Source organism: Saccoglossus kowalevskii, chromosome 4 (genome assembly GCF_978046115.1).
Source record: "Saccoglossus kowalevskii chromosome 4, keSacKowa6.1, whole genome shotgun sequence".
Lineage (NCBI taxonomy): Eukaryota > Metazoa > Hemichordata > Enteropneusta > Harrimaniidae > Saccoglossus > Saccoglossus kowalevskii.
In genome coordinates, this window is record NC_140644.1 from 28,200,150 (window position 1) to 28,222,758 (window position 22,609).

General features: G+C 39.4%; 2 protein-coding genes across 2 annotated transcripts in view; one reads left to right on the plus strand and one right to left on the minus strand.

Annotated features, from left to right (window-relative positions):
* The first annotated feature begins 6,088 nt into the window (after nt 1-6,088).
* Nucleotides 6,089-16,303, plus strand: LOC144359420 (uncharacterized). Its single transcript, XM_078012574.2, has 3 exons — nt 6,089-6,265; nt 9,562-10,033; nt 10,547-16,303. Exons 2-3 carry the CDS (start codon nt 9,580-9,582, stop codon nt 14,779-14,781), a joined length of 4,689 nt encoding a protein of 1,562 aa, XP_077868700.1. The 5' UTR covers nt 6,089-6,265; nt 9,562-9,579; the 3' UTR covers nt 14,782-16,303.
* A 2,906-nt stretch (nt 16,304-19,209) lies between these two features.
* Nucleotides 19,210-22,609, minus strand: part of LOC100373879 (protein KIBRA-like) — a 63,797-nt gene continuing 60,397 nt past the window's right edge. Inside the window, exon 22 of the mRNA XM_006821343.3 lies at nt 19,210-22,506. Coding sequence (XP_006821406.1) covers nt 22,446-22,506 — 61 coding nt within the window. The 3' untranslated portion in view covers nt 19,210-22,445. The remainder of the gene's footprint in view (nt 22,507-22,609) is intronic.

A 22,609-nucleotide genomic window follows, 5' to 3' on the forward strand; every position in this document is an offset into this window, starting at 1 on the left:
TGTTATCACCAATATACATTGTCACATACGGTAGCATCACACGCTATTACTGGTACACACAAATACTTACAGCATGAATTTATATCATCCATGGTTGCAGCAAATCTTAAGATGTCAAGTAATGCGCGGTATGTTTTGATATGATATGTACGGTTTACGTACGAGGGTATTAACGGATTGAAATACGTATGACCAAATATCTCTGGGTGTAAAGGTAGCTGCTAGACAGAAACCTGAAGATTTAATTCAAGTTTATTGCCTTTTCACTATTCTTTTATGAAAACAAATCTTACGACGAAGTTGTAACCTTGGAATCACAGAGTGAATGATGGATTGCTGGACCTTGAAATGACTGCAGTACAACGATATCATACAAAGGTTAGTTTGTAAAGTTTTCTTTATTGTGTACTTGCATCGTAACATCGCACTTGTATTTCGTAAGATGAATGCTTAGATGTGCAATTCCTGGCAACTCTATAGGATAAGTTCTTACTCCGCGTTTTGAACTTTATAAAAGAAACAGAATAGATTTGAACATTAATTCAATAGATCCATTCCGTATTTAGATGCAAGCGATACATAATTACATAAATGTATATTTGTTAAATTTTTACTTTTGTTTTCACAAAAAAATTGCATAAAGATTCTTTACGTGGTTGGCTTTTGGGCGGTGTCGAGACGGAAATACATTGCCCCGGTTAAAACATGTATCCAGTTGGTGTAATAGTTTTATTACAAATCGAACAAAAAAAAACAATTTTTTAGTTGACTTAATTTTTGAAAAAATGTCTACAATTGAAACAGAAGCTTTAGTGGGTCGTCCATAGGACCACATCAAATATGCATCGTTACGTGTACCGATCAACTAAACTTGTGTCACAGACTCAGTATATAACGAGTGGTTCTCACCGTGGAAATCTTTGTTAGTAGACGACGTAGGCTTCTACGTGTGTCAGTTCGAGTCGCGATGATGTAAACCACTGCAAGTTATGATGTAGCAACACATATGACAACATTGTCCGGTCTGTCTGAGTGGCATACACTGATAGCGAATAGAATTCACTGTTTTTTCTTCTTTTTTTCTTCATTAAAGAAGACATGGCAAACAAACATAATCCTCCCAAATAAAAGAGCTCCGCAGATATAGGAGAATGTATGAATTTTTATGTCACTTTTCATTCTCTAAATATTCAACTTTTCGTCAGTTCTAGCATTTTGATTCCCCTACAAGGGATTATGGCTAAAGTATGACATCATAGCTACTTTTTTGAAACATTGAGAACATTTCAAGTTGTACCGAGCTTCAAATCACAATCTTAATAATTTAACCAATACAGTTAAATGCTCGTTTCGTTGACAAACAACATTACCTGTGTATATCCGAAAAAACACAACTACAATAAAGTTCACAGTTTTGACCAATATTTTATACCCAGCAAATTACTGTACCCTTACCAGTATGCGTACTAGCCAACTTGAGACTAGGACTCAGTATATAATTGTTGGCTCACATATCGGAATGCATTGGCGGGATACCACGTGTCTTTCTAGTGTGTGAGTTCAAACATGGCTACCGTATGAACCGATGTAAATACTGTGCTGCTGGCAAATATCCCCTAAGTTAAATCACTAAAAAAAATTTCATACTTAGCGGTGTCATTCTATAACTCTCATATGAGAAAAGACCGAAAGTCGGTGAAGATTTCGAGTGACGTCACGGTGAGTTTAAGACAGAAGTCAAGTGTACTCAAAAATAAAAGTTCCCGGATGTATCAATTTTGCGATAAATTGTACTGGCCAATATAAGGATGTTATTTAAAAAAGAATTGTGAACACTAGTCTATTTTTTAGAGAAAAATAAGTTTATATTTGAGTGAATGATGGTCTTTTTTTTCAGTATCAGAACGCTTACCACATGGAGGAGATAATGTCACATATCAAATCGTTGGATGATCACGGTGACATAATGAAAACTATTACTTATCACAATCGTGTACTATTTAATATTTTAAATTATTTCAAAAAACCTAGGAACTCCATTCCAAGATCATTCGTTGCATAAACCAACAAATTAGGGTGTCGAACTTAAGCATATGACCGTGGTTCACTTGGTGGAAACCGCTGTTAGTGAACCACGTGTGATTTCGCAGTTCGAGTCACGGTGATGATGTTAAAGGCGTCCACATTGCGATGTGGAAACACATATGACAAATGTATAACCCTCTCTGAGTGACAAGTGGTTTTGACGAATTGAAGCCAGTGTTTGAGTTTTTTATTAATATTTGTTGTTCAAATTCGTGTACTGGAATCCCGTGACGTCATCATTGAAGCGTGTCGAATTTGTTTTGTATCAATGATTTAATCAAATACTTACACTAACTTGAATGCTAATTTGTAATCACAATAATTTGTCGACGGCCGTTAAAGGGCGGTGGTTGTCGCGCCGCGCATGTGCGACATTTGTGTTGATAAACATTGATTTTCCAACAATGGAAATCGTGAGTACGAGTTTTGATCCCGGCGCAATGTGCACTAATTACCACCGGCGACTTCTTCGATACCTTCCAATCACCAAAGAAATTATCTAGTTACAACTATGCAACGTCTCAGTTTGCACAACAGTCAAAGTCACCATCTTAGTTCATATGAGTCCCATATCTCGCGCGTGCGTGGCGAGACGACCACCGCCCTCTAAACGTCGATAAATGTTTACAAGCCCACTGCCTGGTGCGTATATAAGAAGGGGCAGAATATCAGAGCTGATGGTGTAAGTAATTCCAAATTCCATATGTATGCACGTTTAACAACCATTTTCGTACACTTACATGAGTGACATGTGTCACATTCACTGACTACGATGTGTAAGCACACACGACCGTGGTAGCTTTCTCATTTCCGAATTATACATTATTCATTATTAGGCCAGACTGTTTTTATTCCTTGTTTCTCGAGTTTTTATAAGTCAATTTTTTTGAGGAGGGCGGGAAAAAATAAAATTAGTTCTTTTTTCCATTAGATTTGTGTGATTCCCAAAGAATTGTAAGTGAGATCATTGATCGGAGAGAAAAAATAAAATCAAATGTTATTCCATGTATAACCTGGTTGCCAATGTCGCCAATTGTGGCACAAGTATAAACTTTTGACGACAGAGTTCCACGGCGTGTCACCACAAACCACTCCGCCGCCATGTTCGCCTAGTAGTCTCAAGCTGCACGCAGAGAGGTCAATACCCAGTATTCAATGTCAACCAACGCGCATAAAGCATAGATCAGCGCGAGACTTCGGTACTTTGATCATGATATTCCCATGAGAATGCAACTTGGATTTGTTAGGCGGTGGGCGGAAAAAAATATTAAAGATTGAAGATTAAAATATTTTTTTAGCAATTTTTTGCACTTACAAGTCAGCGGGCGCGAGAAATTACGCTGAATAAACTTTTATTTCATTTTCGGCTCCTGTTTATTCGGCGGGTTCGCGAAACAAGGCATAAATTAAGTCTGGCCTTAGTAGTATCATTTATTCAGTCAAAACAGAAAGATAAACATAAACAAAATGCAGAAGAGTAAAAACATTGGCACGTTAAAGATATCGGGAAACACATACCACAGTAGCTCGAACGCTCGAATCTGTAAAACTGCGGGAAACACTATTCAACAGCTACAAAACTCTTCGATTACGGAATAAAAATTTTGACCTATAATCCAAAAACCAATTCCAAATTCTAGGAAATTTATGACCAAAAATGTTATCTAAAACTGCTTCATAATGTTTTAAGTGAATAAATTTGAAATTTGATCTCTGCGAGGTTCAAAGAAAGCCCCGTCCCGGACTCCGTCACCGAGAGTACAGAAACAGAAACCCCGTCCCGGACTCCGTCACCGAGGGCACAGAAACAGAAACCCCGCCTCGGACTCCGACACCGAGGGTACAGAAACAGAAACCCCGTCCCGGACTCCGTCACCGAGAGTACAGAAACAGAAACCTCGCCCCGGACTCCATCACCGAGGGTACAGAAACAGAAACCCCGTCCCGGACTCCGCCACCGAGGGTACAGAAACAGAAACCCTTTCCGGACTCCGTCACCGAGGGTACAGAAACAGAAACCCCGCCTCGGACTCCGACACCGAAGGTACAGAAACAGAAACCCCGTCCCGGACTCCGTCACCGAGGGTACAGAAACAGAAACCCCGTCCCGAACTCCGTCATCGAGAATACAGAAACAGAAACCCCGTCCCGGACTCCGTCGCCGAAGATACAGAAACAGAAACCCTGTCCCAGACTCCGTCACCGAGGGTACAGAAACAGAAACCCCGTTCCGGACTCCGTCACCGAGGGTACAGAAACAGAAACCACGTCCCGGACTCCGTCACCGAGGGTACAGAAACAGAAACCCCGTTGGATAAGACTCGCAGGGCTAAAGTATGTATGCTGTGATATGACAATAAATACATGGCCATGATTGGTCACTCATATGCCCATCTTAGTGCACATCATCTATTTATTATTATTAAGGGTGAATTATGCCTTATTTGATCTTAAATATTCTTGATCTTCATGCGATGCCGCGCTTGGTCACGGATTTTCATCATGAGATTCGAGTCACATAGTCCACGGTTATATCAGGGGAAAAATCTTCTACTCTCGGGTTCTCCACACGTGTCAGGGGGGAATCTCGTCTCCGAGTCGTCTCTATATCTCGTCCCCTTGAGGTGCGGGATCGGAAAGTCACTTTAACTTTACAGTCAAATGAGACATACACAACGGAATACGTTTCAGCTCTCGTCTTAGTCGGTCAATCGAGCACTCTATCAGACACAGCGCCCTGGGGAAAATCCCCAAGACTATCGCAAGGCTGAACCAAGACTCTCTTAGACTGCGTCAACACTCGCCCCAAGGCTCTCCAGGACTGCACTCGACTCTCCAGGACTGCGTCTATCGTGGAGTATTCGCCAAGACCAACTCAAACTCTCTTTATTCATTTTCAAAACTCTAACCAATTACAAAACAGTAAAAAGACTCTAGGGCGTAACCTTCAATCATAAAGCCAATCACACTAAGCACTGAATACGTCATATCTTTTGATTAATCGTTCACTACATTAATAACTATGGATGCCAACTGTCAGAATTAATAGAATAGCGACGGTTATCTCGTAATTAGTTCCAAATCACTGAGCCAAGTTCCGTCCAAAACTTCAAATAGGCCTAAACGATGACAGACATAACACAGCAATTCAGCTAATAATCAGCTAATTAAGTCGGTCAACAGATACGCAAAAACAAATTCATGACAGTTACTACAATATTTTTTAGTAACCGGCCGTGCGTGGTCTCACGATGATGTTACGATGTAAACTTTACACATACTGCATAACCGTAACGATCTCACTTTACTATGTTACTTTAATTGTTTCCAAATAATACCTGAACATAGGCCACGTTGTGGATCGTGTTCTTGATTAATACATTTCTAAGTTGTTTGAAAATTATCGAAGTCTAACTTAAAATGAGGTTACCTGCTCATTGGTATTCAATGATAAGTCAGCAGTGGACATAATATTTACCAGAAAGCATAGTTAAACAAAGAAAAGTTTGGAAAAACAAATAAACCGACTAACTGACTTTTGGGAAACTTTTGCGTTTTTCAATTATACGAAATGTTCGCATCCCTAAATAAGTTGTTTCATTGTCAAGGCACTATATTGTAGCGACATTATTTTTGTAATTGTAAAAAAATACGCGACTCGGTGTCAAAAAAATATTTAAAGTTTGAAACCAAATTTGATTAGAACATTAAAACTATCGTTTCAACTATCGATCCCTGGCAACCCGGAACTTTTTAATAAAATGTGTGCAATGCAATCTCGCTGTTCTGTTTAAATACCTTACCAAATTCGTCAATGACAAGTAGACCAATAATAAGTTTTTATTTCACTCTAGCAATAATGGCCACTTTCTCTGTGTCGAGATGACTCCATTATAACGCGTTGTTGCTATGGACGCTTTTGCGACAAGTCTGGACATTGGTACGGAGTTCGTAGGTCACCCCGTTGAATATCTCGAATGCAATTCCATTGATTTACAAGTCCTTTTGTCGTTTCATCTGACCCTTGACCCACTCAGTATCTGCCTGAAAGGCAAGAGTGCCTTCGTGAAATGAGACATTAGCAACCACTGGACGCTTTAAATAGGAGCGGTGTATACACTCATGGTCGCTGCGTCGTCGCCGTGTGGTGTTAAATAACATCTGTCCCGCTGGTACACAGGTACGTAACTATCGGTGTGGAGTCAAAACAGCTTTATCTTGGTGACTTTGAAAGGCATAAACTCCGATCCGTTGTTGTGCGGATACTAAACGGAGGTACTGTACAGCTGGTTGACGACCCATATTGGCGTTCAATAACACAGCGTATCGTCGGTGTGTCATGTAACGATTGTACGTAGATATACCGAGCACGCCTGGACTAAGCATAATTGGTGAGATTGGTCAGTATATCGATCACATGTATTTCTCGAAATCGCCGTTGCCACCTGAAATGCGTCTTGGCGCTTGGAACACATACTTTATTGGCTGGCGATCGAGACGCCTACTTGAGTACAGTGTGAGGCCTTCTAGTGAAATCGGACATGGTTCCGTGACTCGGTATCGAAGGAAATACAGAACATGTCGCGCGGGTCACGAAACGAGCATTTGAAATATCCAGTGTCCATTATTTCGTAAATCTGCGCGTTGAAATTTTGATAAACAGTTTTGTGTATGATGACAATAGTCGTGGCAGTACACAACGCCATTGTTTTCTACAACGGCGTTGTATTGTTGATTTTATATTATAAACGACGACTTACTTTTACTACTGTCTACAAGAGGTGAATCGACAACGTACTTAACATTCTAAATCCTTGCTAGAAGTATGGATTAGTTTAATCTTTTTTTACTCTGTTTCAGTTTGTTTTGAGTAGGGCCACGGATTTTTTCCAAATTTATTTCGGCACACCTGCTGATACTAATGAGGTAGATTATATATAGCGGGTATATTTTCTTGCTGTTGTATGTTCACAGTTCCTCTATACTGTGATTAAAAAAATATCACACTGTTTAACGCAGGGTTATTTATTTATTTAATTAATCAGTATGTGCGAAAGTTTAACAGTTGTTAAAACAATTCATAGATTTAGGATGGATTTTCACCTGTGTTTGTTATTCACGCCCAAAGTAGACTAAATCGGTGTAAATATTATATCCGGCTTCGAATATACATTGTTCATTGTACGAGTCAATAAAAATCACACGATGCGCGTTTCTTTTCACTCATTTTATTCTTTTCTTTGCAGCGAACAAAACATTTTGTTTTCTTAATCCCGTCTCAGTTTTCTTTCAAACATTTTTTTAACGAGAGACTGTTGTTAACTCGCTTGGATAATTTGACCCAATGAATATCATACGATCAATAACAGTTACGCACTAAATAGAAACGCGCATTGGACGACTGCGTCGTCAAGACAGGTCAATAATCCGTCAACATTGCCGGCAGCTGTAAAATAATGGACGTGACATGTAACATTTCATTCTAGATATGTTATCGATTTCAACACATACTGCTTGCTTGGTGAAGTCACCTTATTGATTTCATGTACAATTAGTGTTTGGATGTCTGCCAGTTGTGTATGTGTTGTTTACTTATACAAGTATAGTTATGTGTGGGCGTTACATATCAATACACGCGATAATTTTATGTAAACTAACAGTTATATTTAGACAAATAACTACTAATAATGCACCCACAAAACACACATGTTTATCATATCAATTAAAAGGTTCTCTCTTCGAAAATTTTGGCCCACTTTTACATGGATTAAAGAATCATCCGCCGTTCATGTTCCCTAGAAGTGGAAGTAACCAACCAAAATATCCACTAACGGGTTTTTAGCAGCATAACAACTCTGCCTGTTCATTCAAATGGCAGGGAATGGGCGAGGATGGGGTGCCCTAACTGGTGAAAGAACACACGCGTTGTCACGCCGTAGTGAAGGGAGTACAATTTAGGGATTGGCAATTTAGTCAGAACAAGTCACCTTCAGCCGTATTATTCGGATTACACACAACGCCTGAAAAATAATATTTTCAATTCATTATTTTGGTGAGTTAGTGTGGGGCTTGTAATCTGTCATATACCATGTTAGATCCATTGTTTGCCGCGGAATTCCTAGTTACAGAGGCGTGTCCTTATTGTTGTACACGAGATGTATGAGGCTAGAGATAAAGACCCGATTGTAAAAAACACGTAGGCACCGAGCTATGCGAACCTCTCAGGCCTTGATCTGTATAGAGTCGTGCATAATATGCGGAGGCATTCGACTGACCCCCAAGGTTTGCTCTAGGGTGGAGATAGCAATCATTGCAGAATAAATGACAGTAAAAAAGTAATGCAAGCTGTTTTCAAATTATATTATACCACAGTCCCTCTTTGCACTATAAAAGGACTGTGATTATACTAAACTGAAAAGCACTCATTTTAACCATATACTCCAGGGTATACCCTTTACAGGTCCGGATAGCATACCAGCTCGTTCGATGTCCCGAGACACAGCTTGGACTGTGTGAAGGAATTTTACTGTTTGTCATTACGGAGATGTTCAGTACATTTTATAACCTCTTCTAGCGTACAAGACAATTTTACATAAATTAAAAATGGTCGCGTTTTCATATGTGAAAATTTTCCAGACACCATACCACCCGAGAACTGTACCAAGTTCTAATTGGACGAGCTACTCGGGAATTTAGATCTAAACTGTTCCCATGACCTTCGTCCAATCAATCACTCCCACGATATCTGGGTATTTGGGCGTGAATCTCTTTAACACAATGTTACTAAGCATCTCTGTTGTTGCTTAAATTTTCACCCAGCACTAAATATAAATGTCATATAGTGGGTCTTTGTAACGTCTTTGACTCAAGTACTGTTGATGGCAAATAGGGTACAAAGTACGTTTTGTGTCCAGCCTGGACATGACAACCAATAGAATCACGCAGTAAACACGTGATTTGTTCACGGTCAAATTCGTCTTTATAGATACAAAACGATGTCGTCGTCCCGGTTGCTTTTTTTGTTTATCCACGATAAAGACTTCATTGTACATGTGTCATATTTCTCGTATTATTCGGACTGTCTGTTGCTCAATCAAAATTAGCAACTGTTTTAAAGCGGATATTCCAACGTATGCATAGTGCGAGTAAATTCGGACATTTCGCTGAATTGCCTCGCCGTATAACTTGCATTATAGCCTGTCCCTCAAGTCGCTCTTACGAGACGCGGGCGGCTCAAACGATATGAAGTAGTACATTAGGCAGTGTAGCAGCCGACTGGGGGCGCTCCTTGCTTTTATCGTTGGGTATGGTTAGCAATTGAGTTCACGATAACAAGAAATGAGTTGATCACAAAACCTGTGGCATTACTTACATATATACATAATTAATTCATACAAACTTGAACTTATTCACTGAAAATATTTGTATAAATCATACATAAAAAACGTTTTTCTTCTCTCTCTATTGATTATGTAGTTGACCTCGGTTACGGAGATGGCGACAAAACACGTGCATATGCAAGATTTCGGGAAACCGACAATCATCGATGACGTCACATACTATGGGGACATGAACGATGATGTCAGCGATGACGAAGACGCTGATGGCGTGTTCAGCCAATCACAACACAAGCACATTGCATTCGGCATGAATGACAATTTCATGGAAGATTTACATTTGCCGTTACACCAGTTAAACGACTCGTCCCATAGTGAGGATTTATCGACCCAGAGACCACAGGAAGCTAATATTCTGCGTAAGCGGGAGTCAATTCCCAAGCTGCCCCAGAAGCCCGACGAGACTACGGGCGTACGGTTCACGGGAACGTCACAAGCAGAAAATAAAGAAAATAATTTGTTCTTTAATACGAGCGCCAAAGGTGATAGCAGTGCGGATACAAGCGGGTCGTCACGATCACCGTGGATTAATACCAAACACGAGATTGCAGGTAATTCATTTGTTACCACATATATTGTACACATGTATCATTATTTATCTAATCATAATAATTAGGAGAAAATCCGTAAAACGAATCCGATATGTATACTTCACATGAATGTGTATTCTGTCGATGGTACAACGATTTTTTTTGTAGAAGAACAATCTGCGCGCATGCGTATTGAAGTTCTTTATTTTTTATCCAAAGAATATTATTTTTTATTATCAAGGTAGAGTGCTACACAAAAGTAAAAATATTGTCATTTTCTTTATTTTCCATAAAAACAGATTGACAGTGAAGCATACTCTTGACTAATAATTGTGCACAGATTTTGACACAAAATATTGCTACTGATATTGTACACTAAAATATGCGCACATTAAAAAAAAATCACGAGTAGCACTCTACTTTAAAAAAACACACAATATTGTCTTCCATGTCACATCTTTAATGTGATGCTCTCATGTCAGCAATACGTATTACCAGAAACTCATTTTGTTCTATTTGTATTCTCCCCAATAGGTTCTCCAGAAAATTCAACTCGTTCATTACCTTTGTGGGACATTGAAAAAAATCTCGCAGAAGAACTGAAAAATTTCGCCGATATGGGAAAACTGGAAGAGGAGTCCCGTTTACTGACCGCACTGGGGCGGGTATATCTGGAACGGGCCAAGCTGACTGGCGATGGTGGTGACTTCATGAAAGCATCCGCGCTATACAACGGCGCGTTAAACAGATCCCGAAAATTCGGCACCCAGAGCCAAATTGAGAGCTCTATCGAACGAGTTAAAGATGTCGAAATAGCGCTGTTGAAAACAATGTTTGGTGAAATGGGCAGCGAGATTGTCTGCGATTACGATACGGACAAGGGACTAAAATCAATGCTGGACAGAATGCGAAAAGACTGCCTCAAAGAACTAACGGACATCAACAAAAATTGCGACCTGTCGGCAACTGGTGGAAATACAGACTGGTCGGAGAGGATCGCCATAAAACGTGCGCATTCCGTCAGAGGGGTATATCATAATTTCGCCGATCGCCTGAAAAGGTATTTAAGTCTTCTTCTCGATGAATGCGGGCACGTTCTCGGAGAACCACAGTGCAGTTACGGTGTCGTGGCGTTAGGATGCCTGGCGAGAGAAGTGGCGACGCCGTACTCTGAAGTCCAGCTCGCTGTACTCGTAGATGAATACGGGGACAATGATGAGAATAAATGCTATGCAATGAATTTGCTATATTTACTGCAGTTGAAAGTAATACACATGGGGGAGACGCCGATCCATACCATGGGCATCAAATCGTTAAACGACCCGACCGATCCCGAAAGAAACTGGTTTCACGATTCCGTAACCGAGGGTGGATTAGTTATTCGTTTTGAACACGTGGTCGCCGACATCCAATCAAAACGCAAAAGATCGCGCTTCCCTTATTTTGATCTTGTCATGACGCCGAAGGACATGGCCAGTTTGGTGATGGAGATTTCTTGCACCGATAGAGGTCGCAATCTCGGCGAGGATTTATTGGCCGTTGTCCATCTTTCAGGCGAACAATCTGTCGTCGACGACTACAAGAATAGAATAACAAAAATCACAGCCGGACCACCAGTCAAAGGGTTCAGACAGCTCACACCTGGACCACGGGGAATTAAATTCGCGCAAAAGACCGTCGGTAAGGATTTGGCGAAAAAAATAGCCATTGCCCATCTTAGTGAGTTCTGCCACAGAAAGTTGCATCTTGGTAAAGAGAGCAACGAGATCGACATACAAATGAACATGTGCAATTTTTCAAGCTCCGCAATGACGGCAATAGCCCAATACTTTCAACTCACGTCGCAAACTCCATGGGATGTTATTGACGAAATGCAAGGACGGAAACTCATTGACACCGAGGGCGCTAACAATCTACGAATCGCTGTCAGTGGAGCTTTCGAACTGCAAATGCAGACTTCACTTCACGGGCAGTTTGATAAGCGCCCGTCGTCGAGAAATTTGAAAACCCGGGGCGTTAAGCGTCAGGTTGACTCGGTACCGCGCATAACGGACGTACTGATGTACAGGTTCTACTATACAATGCTTCCCCTTGCACAACTACTGGGCGAAGCTTTCATCGAAACCGACGGGATGGCCAACGAACACATGTTTATAGGCAGTCGTTTCCATGACAACAACATCGCAAACCAGCTGCACGTGTTGTGGATGCTTCATCGATACGAACCAATTGGCGACGTGTTGGAAGAATTGGTACAACATAACCATTCAAATTACCGCGCAATACTCGACTTTATCGGAATCGTGATGAAGTCCAAAGAATTTCGCTCAGAGCAAACTGTAAATGTGGATAGCGGCAGCGAAAGTAGTAGAAACATGGAAACGCCGGTAAAGATTTACGAAGAACCAACGTCCCTTCCATATTCACAGCTGTGCACGATCGCCGGTGCCTGGAGGAGACGGGAACTGAGTGCTGACCCCGAACAGCATAAAGCATCTGTTGTTCGTGGATCAACGCTATCTCCAATCCAACAACTCGGTGAGCACGCCAGAACACGTGACGGGTTGATGGAATTGCTTTCATACTCGGAGAAAACGATGAAAATCGAGTTGGCAAAATTAACGGACGGGGACGACATGTCGGTATCACCGTCGGAAATTAACGACATGACGAACATCGCAATGCTGTGGTATTACTTGGGGAAGACAGACAAGTCTCAGTATTGGTACGGCAAAGCTCTGACGACGTTGCGGTGCAAACACGGTGACAAATACACCAGTCCAGGAGCAGCATATATTTTACGGCAACTGGGTAGAACGTGCGAAGCTAAAGACGAAATCAGCAAAGCTCAAGGTTTCTACACGCAGGCACTGAGGATGTGCCGCCGACTTTACGGACTGAAATCTAGTCACCCTGAAACAGCTGCGTTGCTTAGCAACCTTGCTGATTGTTACGCCATACTTGGCGACAGCAAGAAAGCGCTCGCTTTTCACACCCACTCCCTGAATATGTACCACGATATCTACGGTGCCAATGCTTCGCACATTAAAATCGCATCTGCGTACAACAACACTGGGAACGCGTGGAACGTCATGGGCGATCACAAAAAAGCCGCGCATTACCACCGAAAGGCACTTGAGATGAAACATAAGATATACGGAGAAAAAACCGAGCACCCAGATGTGGCGGCCTCACTCCATAATTTAGGCGTTGCCATGGAAGCTATGGGAGACCTCAACGGCGCCTTCGACAAATATAACCGGTCGTTCGAAATGAAGAACTACTATTACGGGCAGCATTCAGCGCACCCAGATATCGCTGTTTCACTTATGAACATGGGGAACATCAAAGCGGCAACGGGAGCTTGTGAATTGGCAATGGGATACCTCAGTCAAGCGATGGCGATGTACAAATTGATGTACGGGGAAGATGCGGCTCATCCTAGCATCGCGAATTGCCTGTCAAGTATAGGTAATTTATACGAGTATTCTGGGAGTTACGAAACCGCCGTCACTTATTATAAACAAGCCCTTGAAATGAAGAGAGTAGCGTATAAGAAGCACGTCTCCCACCCAGACATCGCGGCAACTTTGAATAATCTTGGCAGCACTTTTGACTCCCTTGGCAAGTATGAGAAATCAATCGAGTGTTATTTAGAAGCCTTAGAGGTGTATAGGTTATCATACGGTGAGGAATCTAATCATCCAGAGTTGGCGGCCACGTACAGCAACTTAGGGAGTACATTTACATGCCAGGGAGAATACAGAAAAGCTCTGAGCTATTATGAAAGTGCGCTTTCAGTCAAAACTCGGTTGTACGGCGAGGACGCACCAAATGCCGATTTGGCGTTGTCCAACGTCAACGTGGGCAATATGTGGGATGCCCTGGGCGAATACAACATGGCTGTCGGTTACCATGACGCTTCCCTCAATATATACAGAAGAGTGTACGGAGAAGATAGTGTCCATCCGGACATCGCATCGGTTTTGACGAATCTGGGGAACACATGGGGATCGCTCGATGATCACACGAAAGCAATTGCGTACCACAAAATGGCACTTGACATGTATAGAAGGTTGTCCAACGATGAAGAAGTCACCACCGATATCGCAAACGCGCTAAGTAACCTTGGCAACGATTACGCCGCCATTGACAATTACGAAAAATCAGTGGAATGCCACAAAGATGGATTGGAGATATTCAAGAAACTCGCCAGTGAGGGCGGTGATAGCTTAGATGTTGCGTCGGCTTTGACTAACCTGGGGAACGTCTGCGACTCCATGGGAGACTACGTGAAAGCTATGGAATGTCACAAACAAGCCCTGGGAATATACAGGGATATCCATGGGAACACTGATAACGTGGATATCGCATCGGCGCTTAGCAACATCGGCAACGCGATCGAGTCGATCGGTGACAACAATGCTGCCATCGATTATTACGAGCAAACACTACAGATGTACCGTAACATTCACGGGCAAGGCGTCTCACACGTCGATGTCGCTTCGTCATTATACAACATCGGTTCTGCCTACGACGAATCGAAAGAGTTCAGAAAAGCAATATCTTACTACGAACAAGCGTTAATCATGGGGCGGGAGGTGTTCGGTCAGAAGACGGAACACCCACTGGTTATGAGTTGTCTACACAGCCTCGGCTTGGCCTGGGAGAGTCTAGGCAACCACGACAAAGCTAAAGACTATTTTGAAGAAGCTTTTGTCAGGGAAGATGAAGGTGGGTCGAGTGAGAGCGGTACAGATTCACTGTAAATGGAGATCTGCTGACAAGTACTAAGGCGAATAGTCGAACGAACAGTCGAACTTAGCGTATCGGATACATAATGCACAATGCCGATAACCTTATTCTCAACCACGTCGTAATTAAAGGGTGGTAGTCGTCGCATTGAGTATGATATCAGTTCCAAATGACGTACAGATAGATTGTAAAGGAATAAAGGGCGGTAGTCGTTGCGCCGCGCATGTGCGACATTTTTGTTGATGAACATTGATTTCCCACAATCCAGTGCGCTCTTCTAAAGGAATCACAAGTATGAGGTTGGACCTTGGCGCGACTTGTACTAATTACCGTCGGCGACTCCTTCGATAACTTCCAATCACCCCCAAAAAATACCTAATTAAAGCTTGGTAACGTCCCAGTTTGTACTCGTTGATCTGCGCAACAGCCAAAGTCGCCATCTTTGTGTATATGAGACCCATATATCTCGCGCATGCGTGGCGCGACGACTACCGCCCTTTAAGTACACGAATTTTTGAACGTGTTTTTCACAACGACGACCACCGAAAAACCGAGTGTTTTAAGTAAATCATTAAATGACTTGGTTATAAAACACGATGCAGTACTAAACACAATAAGTGCAAAGCAGTAATTGATTTTAATTTCCCGAAGAAACACGCGTTGATTAGGAACATCCATAGAACGCTAAACTAATTATGCAGTATTTACGTTACACTGCGATTTTTATGGGACTACTAGCATTTCTAACTCCTGAATCCGAGCGAGTATATTAGATCAAGCAACATGTCCCCAATCAGAGTGTTATTAATATTTACAAGTGTGGTGGCGTTATGTTATGTCATTATTATGTTTCGTTGACGTTGAACGCAATCGTACGCAGAACCATGCAGAGCCCGGTTTAATTCACGTATTAACAAGTTTGAGTTGATTTAGATAATTAGAGGGCTCGCCGTTCGGATAGGAGAATGTTATTATATACACTGTGGTGGGTAAAGTGGGAAACAAACGCACGAATGTGTGTTGTATAATGATTGGGGTGAATATAAAATGTCCCCGGCTTACGTGAGTAAACTTTTTGCACCCCTCCCGATTTCAAGTGAGCAACCATTAAATTACTATAAATCCTTACCTTTTAGAGGATACAGCAAACGTAGCAGCAGCAGTCAATTGATGTTCATTTAATGACGTATTCATTTTGATTTGAGACTGAGAGTTTTGTTATGTTCCATTTTATTTAATATTTGAATTGGTTGTAATAAATAAGAACTCCGTGACGTTTTAACATAACAGAAATCCAGAATGGGGCATTGTTTCTGTGCGTGCTTGCAATGTCCGAGCATCATTGCCCGGTAGCATGCTATTTTTGTATTTAGTTGTTCACCAAATAGCTTAGGTGCAGATAATATATCTTCCCTACATGTATTTTTTATTATTAAGATCCAGCTGTGGGTCAATATGATTGATTGATTGATTTATTTCAACAGAAAATTATGTATACAATGATTGAGATATATAAAGAGGAAAATTAATATACAAGGTATTATGCACACAATTTGAATAATTCAGGTGTGGACCATGAAAATAGTTCAGCAGAACTAGTATAGTGCATGGCCCTATCACTTAAAATAAATAACTAGTATGAACAGAAAGTGGTATGGTAACATAAATGAGTAAGTACCTAATCCGAAAAAATACATGAGTAAATTAAATATCTAACTTAAAACAAATAGCAGTAAGTGGTATGCATCATTTGGACGACAGGATGCTCACTGTGATAAGAGCAATTTTTTCAGTGCTGTTTTAAATTAGTTTCTATTGCGTAAACCTTTTATTTGGACAGTAAGGGAATTTCAATATTTGACCGCTGAATATGTGAAGTTATGTTGGGAAAGTGATAAATTCATTTTCGGGACTGACAAGTTTCCATTGGAAATGGCTGTTGTTGGGTAACGATGGGAATGCAGATCAATATAATAATAGCTCTTCTTGTGTCGGTTTTTAATCTTTGTCATTTAGTCATTTCTGATACATTTGTTGTCCTTAAAGATGTTAATTTTGGATATTGAAATTTTATCGACACACTGGATCTAAGGTTCTTCCCACAGACTTGCGTAACACGAACATGCGACGCTGACTGGCAACGCCAAATTGCATTGCAAATAAAAGTCGTCAAAGTACACTATTTCCTCATACAATTGAAACTACGTGTATCACCACTCGATACGCACAGGAGTATGTTTATTAAACACTCACCAGCGCGAAAACTGCGACAAGAATGATCTGTTTGAAGTTGTTTTCCCCGTACGTATTACTCTAGTGATACCCATTTTCTTGATGCCGAACGAGGACAAAATTAATTGGCTAAATAACGTCACTGTAGTTGAAAATCCCTCGGAAAGTGGAACAGCTAAAATGGTCGTCTGCTACTATTAGTAGTTTGCTATGAATCTCTTTTTATTTAACGCTGTTGTATATTTCCCCACACCCCACGGGCATGGAAAGACAATTATTTGTACATTTCGCTTAAAAGACTACGCATCTGAAGCAGATGAAATACATCCATCATTAATACGTACTACAGTGACGTCATATTGTCATCGTTCGACCTGAAGAAAATGACAGCCACCGAACTTACGTGTGGCTCGGAGCACTAAATCTCGGGAATAAACATTAAACTTATCACTGTTTTTTGTCACGCGTTTCGCTTTGGTGAGAGCGTAATAAATATATTATCGATTGAGAATAGTTTCGATGGTGTGATGCGAGAAAATATTCTGCTTTTGTCTACTTATATTTTCAATACCGTTTGGCGTTGTACTTTTGTGTTACGCAAGTCTATGAGAGGAATCATAGCTCTTCTATGTGGATAAAATCCCAATATATAAAAACAACAAATATAAACTTCGTCGCGCAGCGCGCACTCGAATTTTGTGTAAACAGTGTACATGTATTTTGCACGCGCTGTATACGTTGCTATGAGTCCCACATCGAACATGACCGTGACGCAGCGAGACGATCACCGCTTATTAAGAACACCAGAAACTACAGGTCGACGATATACAAACTCATGCAATATTCTGGTTTGATATCACAATATGTGATAGGAGAATACAATCTAACACCTGATGTGTGGAATCACTTGCAACATGTCATATATCTACATTCTCTATTCCAGCATTCTGCCGCTCATTACAAGTAATCGCATGCAATTTTTGTTTGACTACTCAATAACAATTAAATATTCTGTTTTATTACCAGTCTGAGATAGATCTAAAAGTATATGTAACAATTTCCTCTGGCTAGATGCGCAATATGCACACGGGTGATTGCTACCAAAATTGTTTTCACTGCAGTGACTGCAATGGAATGAATACTACGCCCTCTTGCATAATTATGCGAAATGGCGTGCGCCCGCAGGGTTTGAATTAACCATATCAGTGTTGAACACCAGACTATCATTATTGATACGGTTATTATTAATATATTTATTATCTGATGGAATAAACTTGAATGGCCGACTTTCGAGCTTTTGAAAACAGTGACATCAACGAAAATCCTGAAATCTAACTAGGTAGATGCTGATAACTAGGTGATTATGGTTATCACAGTTCTATTTACTGGTTTGACATATTGAGAGGTTATTGACAAAGTAATGTTATAGTGTGTGCACCTCATTACTCAGTATATAATTTTCTTTTTTTTTATATATCTTTTTGACATGTAAATATTATATGAATAAAAAAATATAAGAGAAAAAAAATTAAATGAACATTGTATGAAAGGATTCGTCAATCAATGAAATTATACATTGATTTGTCAACATTTCACTATGTTGGATTTTGGCAACTTGGCATGAACAACGTTTGTATAACCAAACTGTAAGTTGGATATGAAAACTTGAATCATTATGCATAGAGTAATGTCACAATATAGTCCTAGTTGTATTGAATGATTTTCAAAATCAGCAATAAGATTATACGGTCAAACAATTAATCATTGCTTGCATTTCCACTATGCCAACTAAATATATATTAGCATGTCAGGGATAATTGACCTATTTCGAAAAATAGTTCAGTTATTTTTTTATCTGGGATTACTGAACAATTGCATAATTGCATACATTTTGGCTATCAGTGGAAGCTTTCAGCAGACATCAAATAATCTGTTTGAGGTTTGTGTCTTCCAGAAATGAATTCAATGGTGTAATAAGGGACAACAATGGGAAACTGTTCACAACAATGATATTGCCATCCACCAAAAAATACAGTTTTCAAGAGATATGCTGTCTAAATCATGATGTTGTCAGATTAAACATGGTTGTCTATTTTGAAGGCACCAATGAATGTAGTTTTTACGTCAAAGCCTTTTCACTTATAGAATAGGTATACTGTCTGCTACATTCTATCACATACACACAGACACAAATAAAAGAATTCTATAAATATTTTTATGTAATTTTATGCAAAATATAAATGTAACATTTTAATTTAGGGAAAGGGTTTGTTTGTTTGAGACATTCTTCACTTCTCTTACCCTCTGTTTGCTCACATTTACGATGACAAACAATAATAAGAATTCAATAATAATAACAATAATAAATGACAATAATAATGACGATAATAATGATTAAAGGCAAACAAAAACTGTTACATAAAGGTTCTGATGCTGTGCTTAAAACAAATCCTGAGGTCTGTACAGCTGACAATCGTTACAACAGAAAATTTGAACGAAAATGTTGTCTCAAATATTAATAAACTTCTGTAATTGGTTCACTAAGTTCTGAGCAAATTTATGAAAATTGGCCTGATTGTTATCAGTTTTGAAATACTCTAGTTAAACCTGTGTATTTGGAACCACGTCTACAGTACAGACATTTTCGTTGGTGAGCTTACTTTAAACATGGAGCGAGTTTACTCCATGGTTTGAATTTTTTTAAAAATATATGCTTGGCCATTCACTGTGCAGTATGACATGACTATTAGGACACTCAGTAGAACAGCCTGTTCTGTATAGACTGTCAGTTTATATCACATCACTTTGAACATTGTACATGCTATGGATTTTAAAAAGCCGACAGCATTGATATCTCGACATTTGATTAAGTTATTACGCTGTGCATGTACTGGTAATAATATAGGGATGTCTATTTCAGCGACACAAAGTCTACAAGTTTGCCTGCAATGTTGCAATGATAACAATCAGGACAATGTTTTATAAATTCAACTACAGAAGTAAATAAATATTGAGACCACATTTTCATTTTCGTTCTAATGACTGTATAATGAATATGAGAAAAACAAGTATTTACAACAGATTTTATTATTTTGGCTTAAAAAAAAAATCGCATATAAATGTAGTATGAGAGGGGATACTGATCATGGATTGGTTGCCTAGCTTGCTCATAGAAGAAACCTTATAATGGTTCAACCCAAAGCCCCTATGATAAAATAGAACATTCCTCAACATAACTAGTATACACACGAGCATAGTGAGTCAGAATAATGCAGTTTACTGATTGGTTTACTGATGTCATGTGATAAAAGATGACCAACAGGAAGTGAGATTCACTATATTGCTTTGTCGCTACTGGTTGATTGGCAAGTAGCTGACTGATATAATGAGTATATGGCATAGAAACATTTTTGATCAGTGTGAAAATGTTAAGCAGAAAAATTTCAGTCAACCAGTTATGATAAACTCAAATATCCAAAGAATTTATATTTAATTTTTGAAAAAGCAAATCCTAAATTCACTGACAAAAGTTGATCATGAAATGTTTGTAACACTTTTGACAAGAATAGAAATTTGACAATCAAGGACAAAAAATCTCTGAACAAACTGAGCATGAACACCCCTTATATTTACAATATTTTGGTATCCACTGCCACAGTTAGACAACGTTGGGAATGTTCCATTTTATCACAGAGAAGGAAGCTATGAATAGATGAGCTTTTATGTATTTAGAATCCATTCACTTGACAAGCATCTCACAAAGAAAGTAATCTAAAATAATGATTTCAATCCATTTCATTCTTCTCTCCAAAATCAAGTATTCCAGCACTTTTACCAAAAAATGTTTTGTAATTAAAGAGAAACACATATTTACAAAGTCTATCTTTAAGTGTGTGGATGTAACCATGGTTTCATTACCACACTAAAATTGTATACACAATAAATATTAAAAAAAAAATGCATCGACATGGATTATTTCATTACAAAAACATTCACAAATTTGACAGAAACAGCTAATGCATGCGCTTTGAGAGTGTGGAGCTTAATTTGAAAGTAAAAAAAAATGGAGACATTAATTTGAAATTAAAGTGTATTACTCCATATGGCCAACCCTCAAATTAAGATTGTGGCACATTCCATTCCACTGTAGATGACACAGCACAAGTAACAGAGGGAATGACAAACAGTGATCACAGAACACAGATCATAGTGAGTTTACAGATGCCATAAATGATTCTTTTCATGTCTCAAATCAATGTTTCAAAAACAAATCTTAAAGTAGACTTGCGACTACAGCAGAAAGAGTGGAAACATCAATTTTCAAAAAAAAAAAGTGTTTAATCTAGTTATAAATTTGGTAAACATTACCACTCAAATGCAGGTCAGTTTATAATTTTTTGTCAAAAATTCCACCATAGGAATAATGCATGATACTTATAATTAATATTATTTAAAAAACAATCTATTCAAATTAAAAACACTAAATTTTATTTGGGCTAGGCCTGTATTGTCATACAGAGTTGCCCCTGTATTATAGCTGGGTAAACCCCATTAATTTCAGAGCCCACCCCCCCATCTGTTCTCAAACTTCAGGGGAGCGAGTTGTATGCTTTCCAAACCCAGTGTTAACCAATGATAGAGCTCTGTCTCTGTCTATTATTTTCCACAAAATATGTACAAATCTCAAATTTATGATGAGAAAAAAAAAGTCTGAATTTGTCTTGAATTTCATTCACACGTACGTACTTATTCACTCACTTATACTTTTTCATACAATATTGAACTGGCTTGAAATGAAACACACATACCGAAAGATCTGATATGCTATTTGGAGCTGTCCTTGGAGTCCTGCCATGACAGCAGCAGTACGTAAAATTATTCACTTTTACAAAAAATGCCACGGATGATATAATACAAATCTATATGTCTTTCTATACAGGATATTATTTTTCCACAGAAACACTGTGTGTCAGCACGAGGGCCAATATGAGCGAACTGGGCTATGTAATCTTGAAATAAGAAAAGCTTATAACTTTATAGGGGATAATCGATTCAAGATGTAAAAGGCAATATACATTTTTGGGCTAAAAATATCCCAATAATCCCTTCTTCGAAATCCAATTTTCCAAGGTACAAAACAATCTCCCACATTTCTTGATTCAGGGTACACACCCACATGAAAAGTGCTTTTAACACTGAAAACTTAAGGATGACAATGAAATCACGTTTTTGAGGTTGGTTATTAACCCTGTTTTAGTAACAAGTTCATTCTGGGTATTATTGTACACAACATACATTTTCTGCTTCCTAGATATGTAGGATGGTCAAAATCAGAAAGCCTTGATGACACGTTAACGATGATTAGTCTTTTCTTCTTTTCCTTCTTTCCCGGAATGATGTTTTACCCACAATGCAGTACTGAGATCATAAGGTCAACATTCAGAGGTCATTCCTGTGGCAGTGCTGGAACATTGACATTCGCTGTGGTGAAAAACGCCATCTTTTCCCTGAGAGAGAAAACAAGACGACAATGTTAATATATCAGTATTCATGAGAATCATGTGGTTGAAACCATGCATCATTTTGTGAATACATTGATGATATTGCATT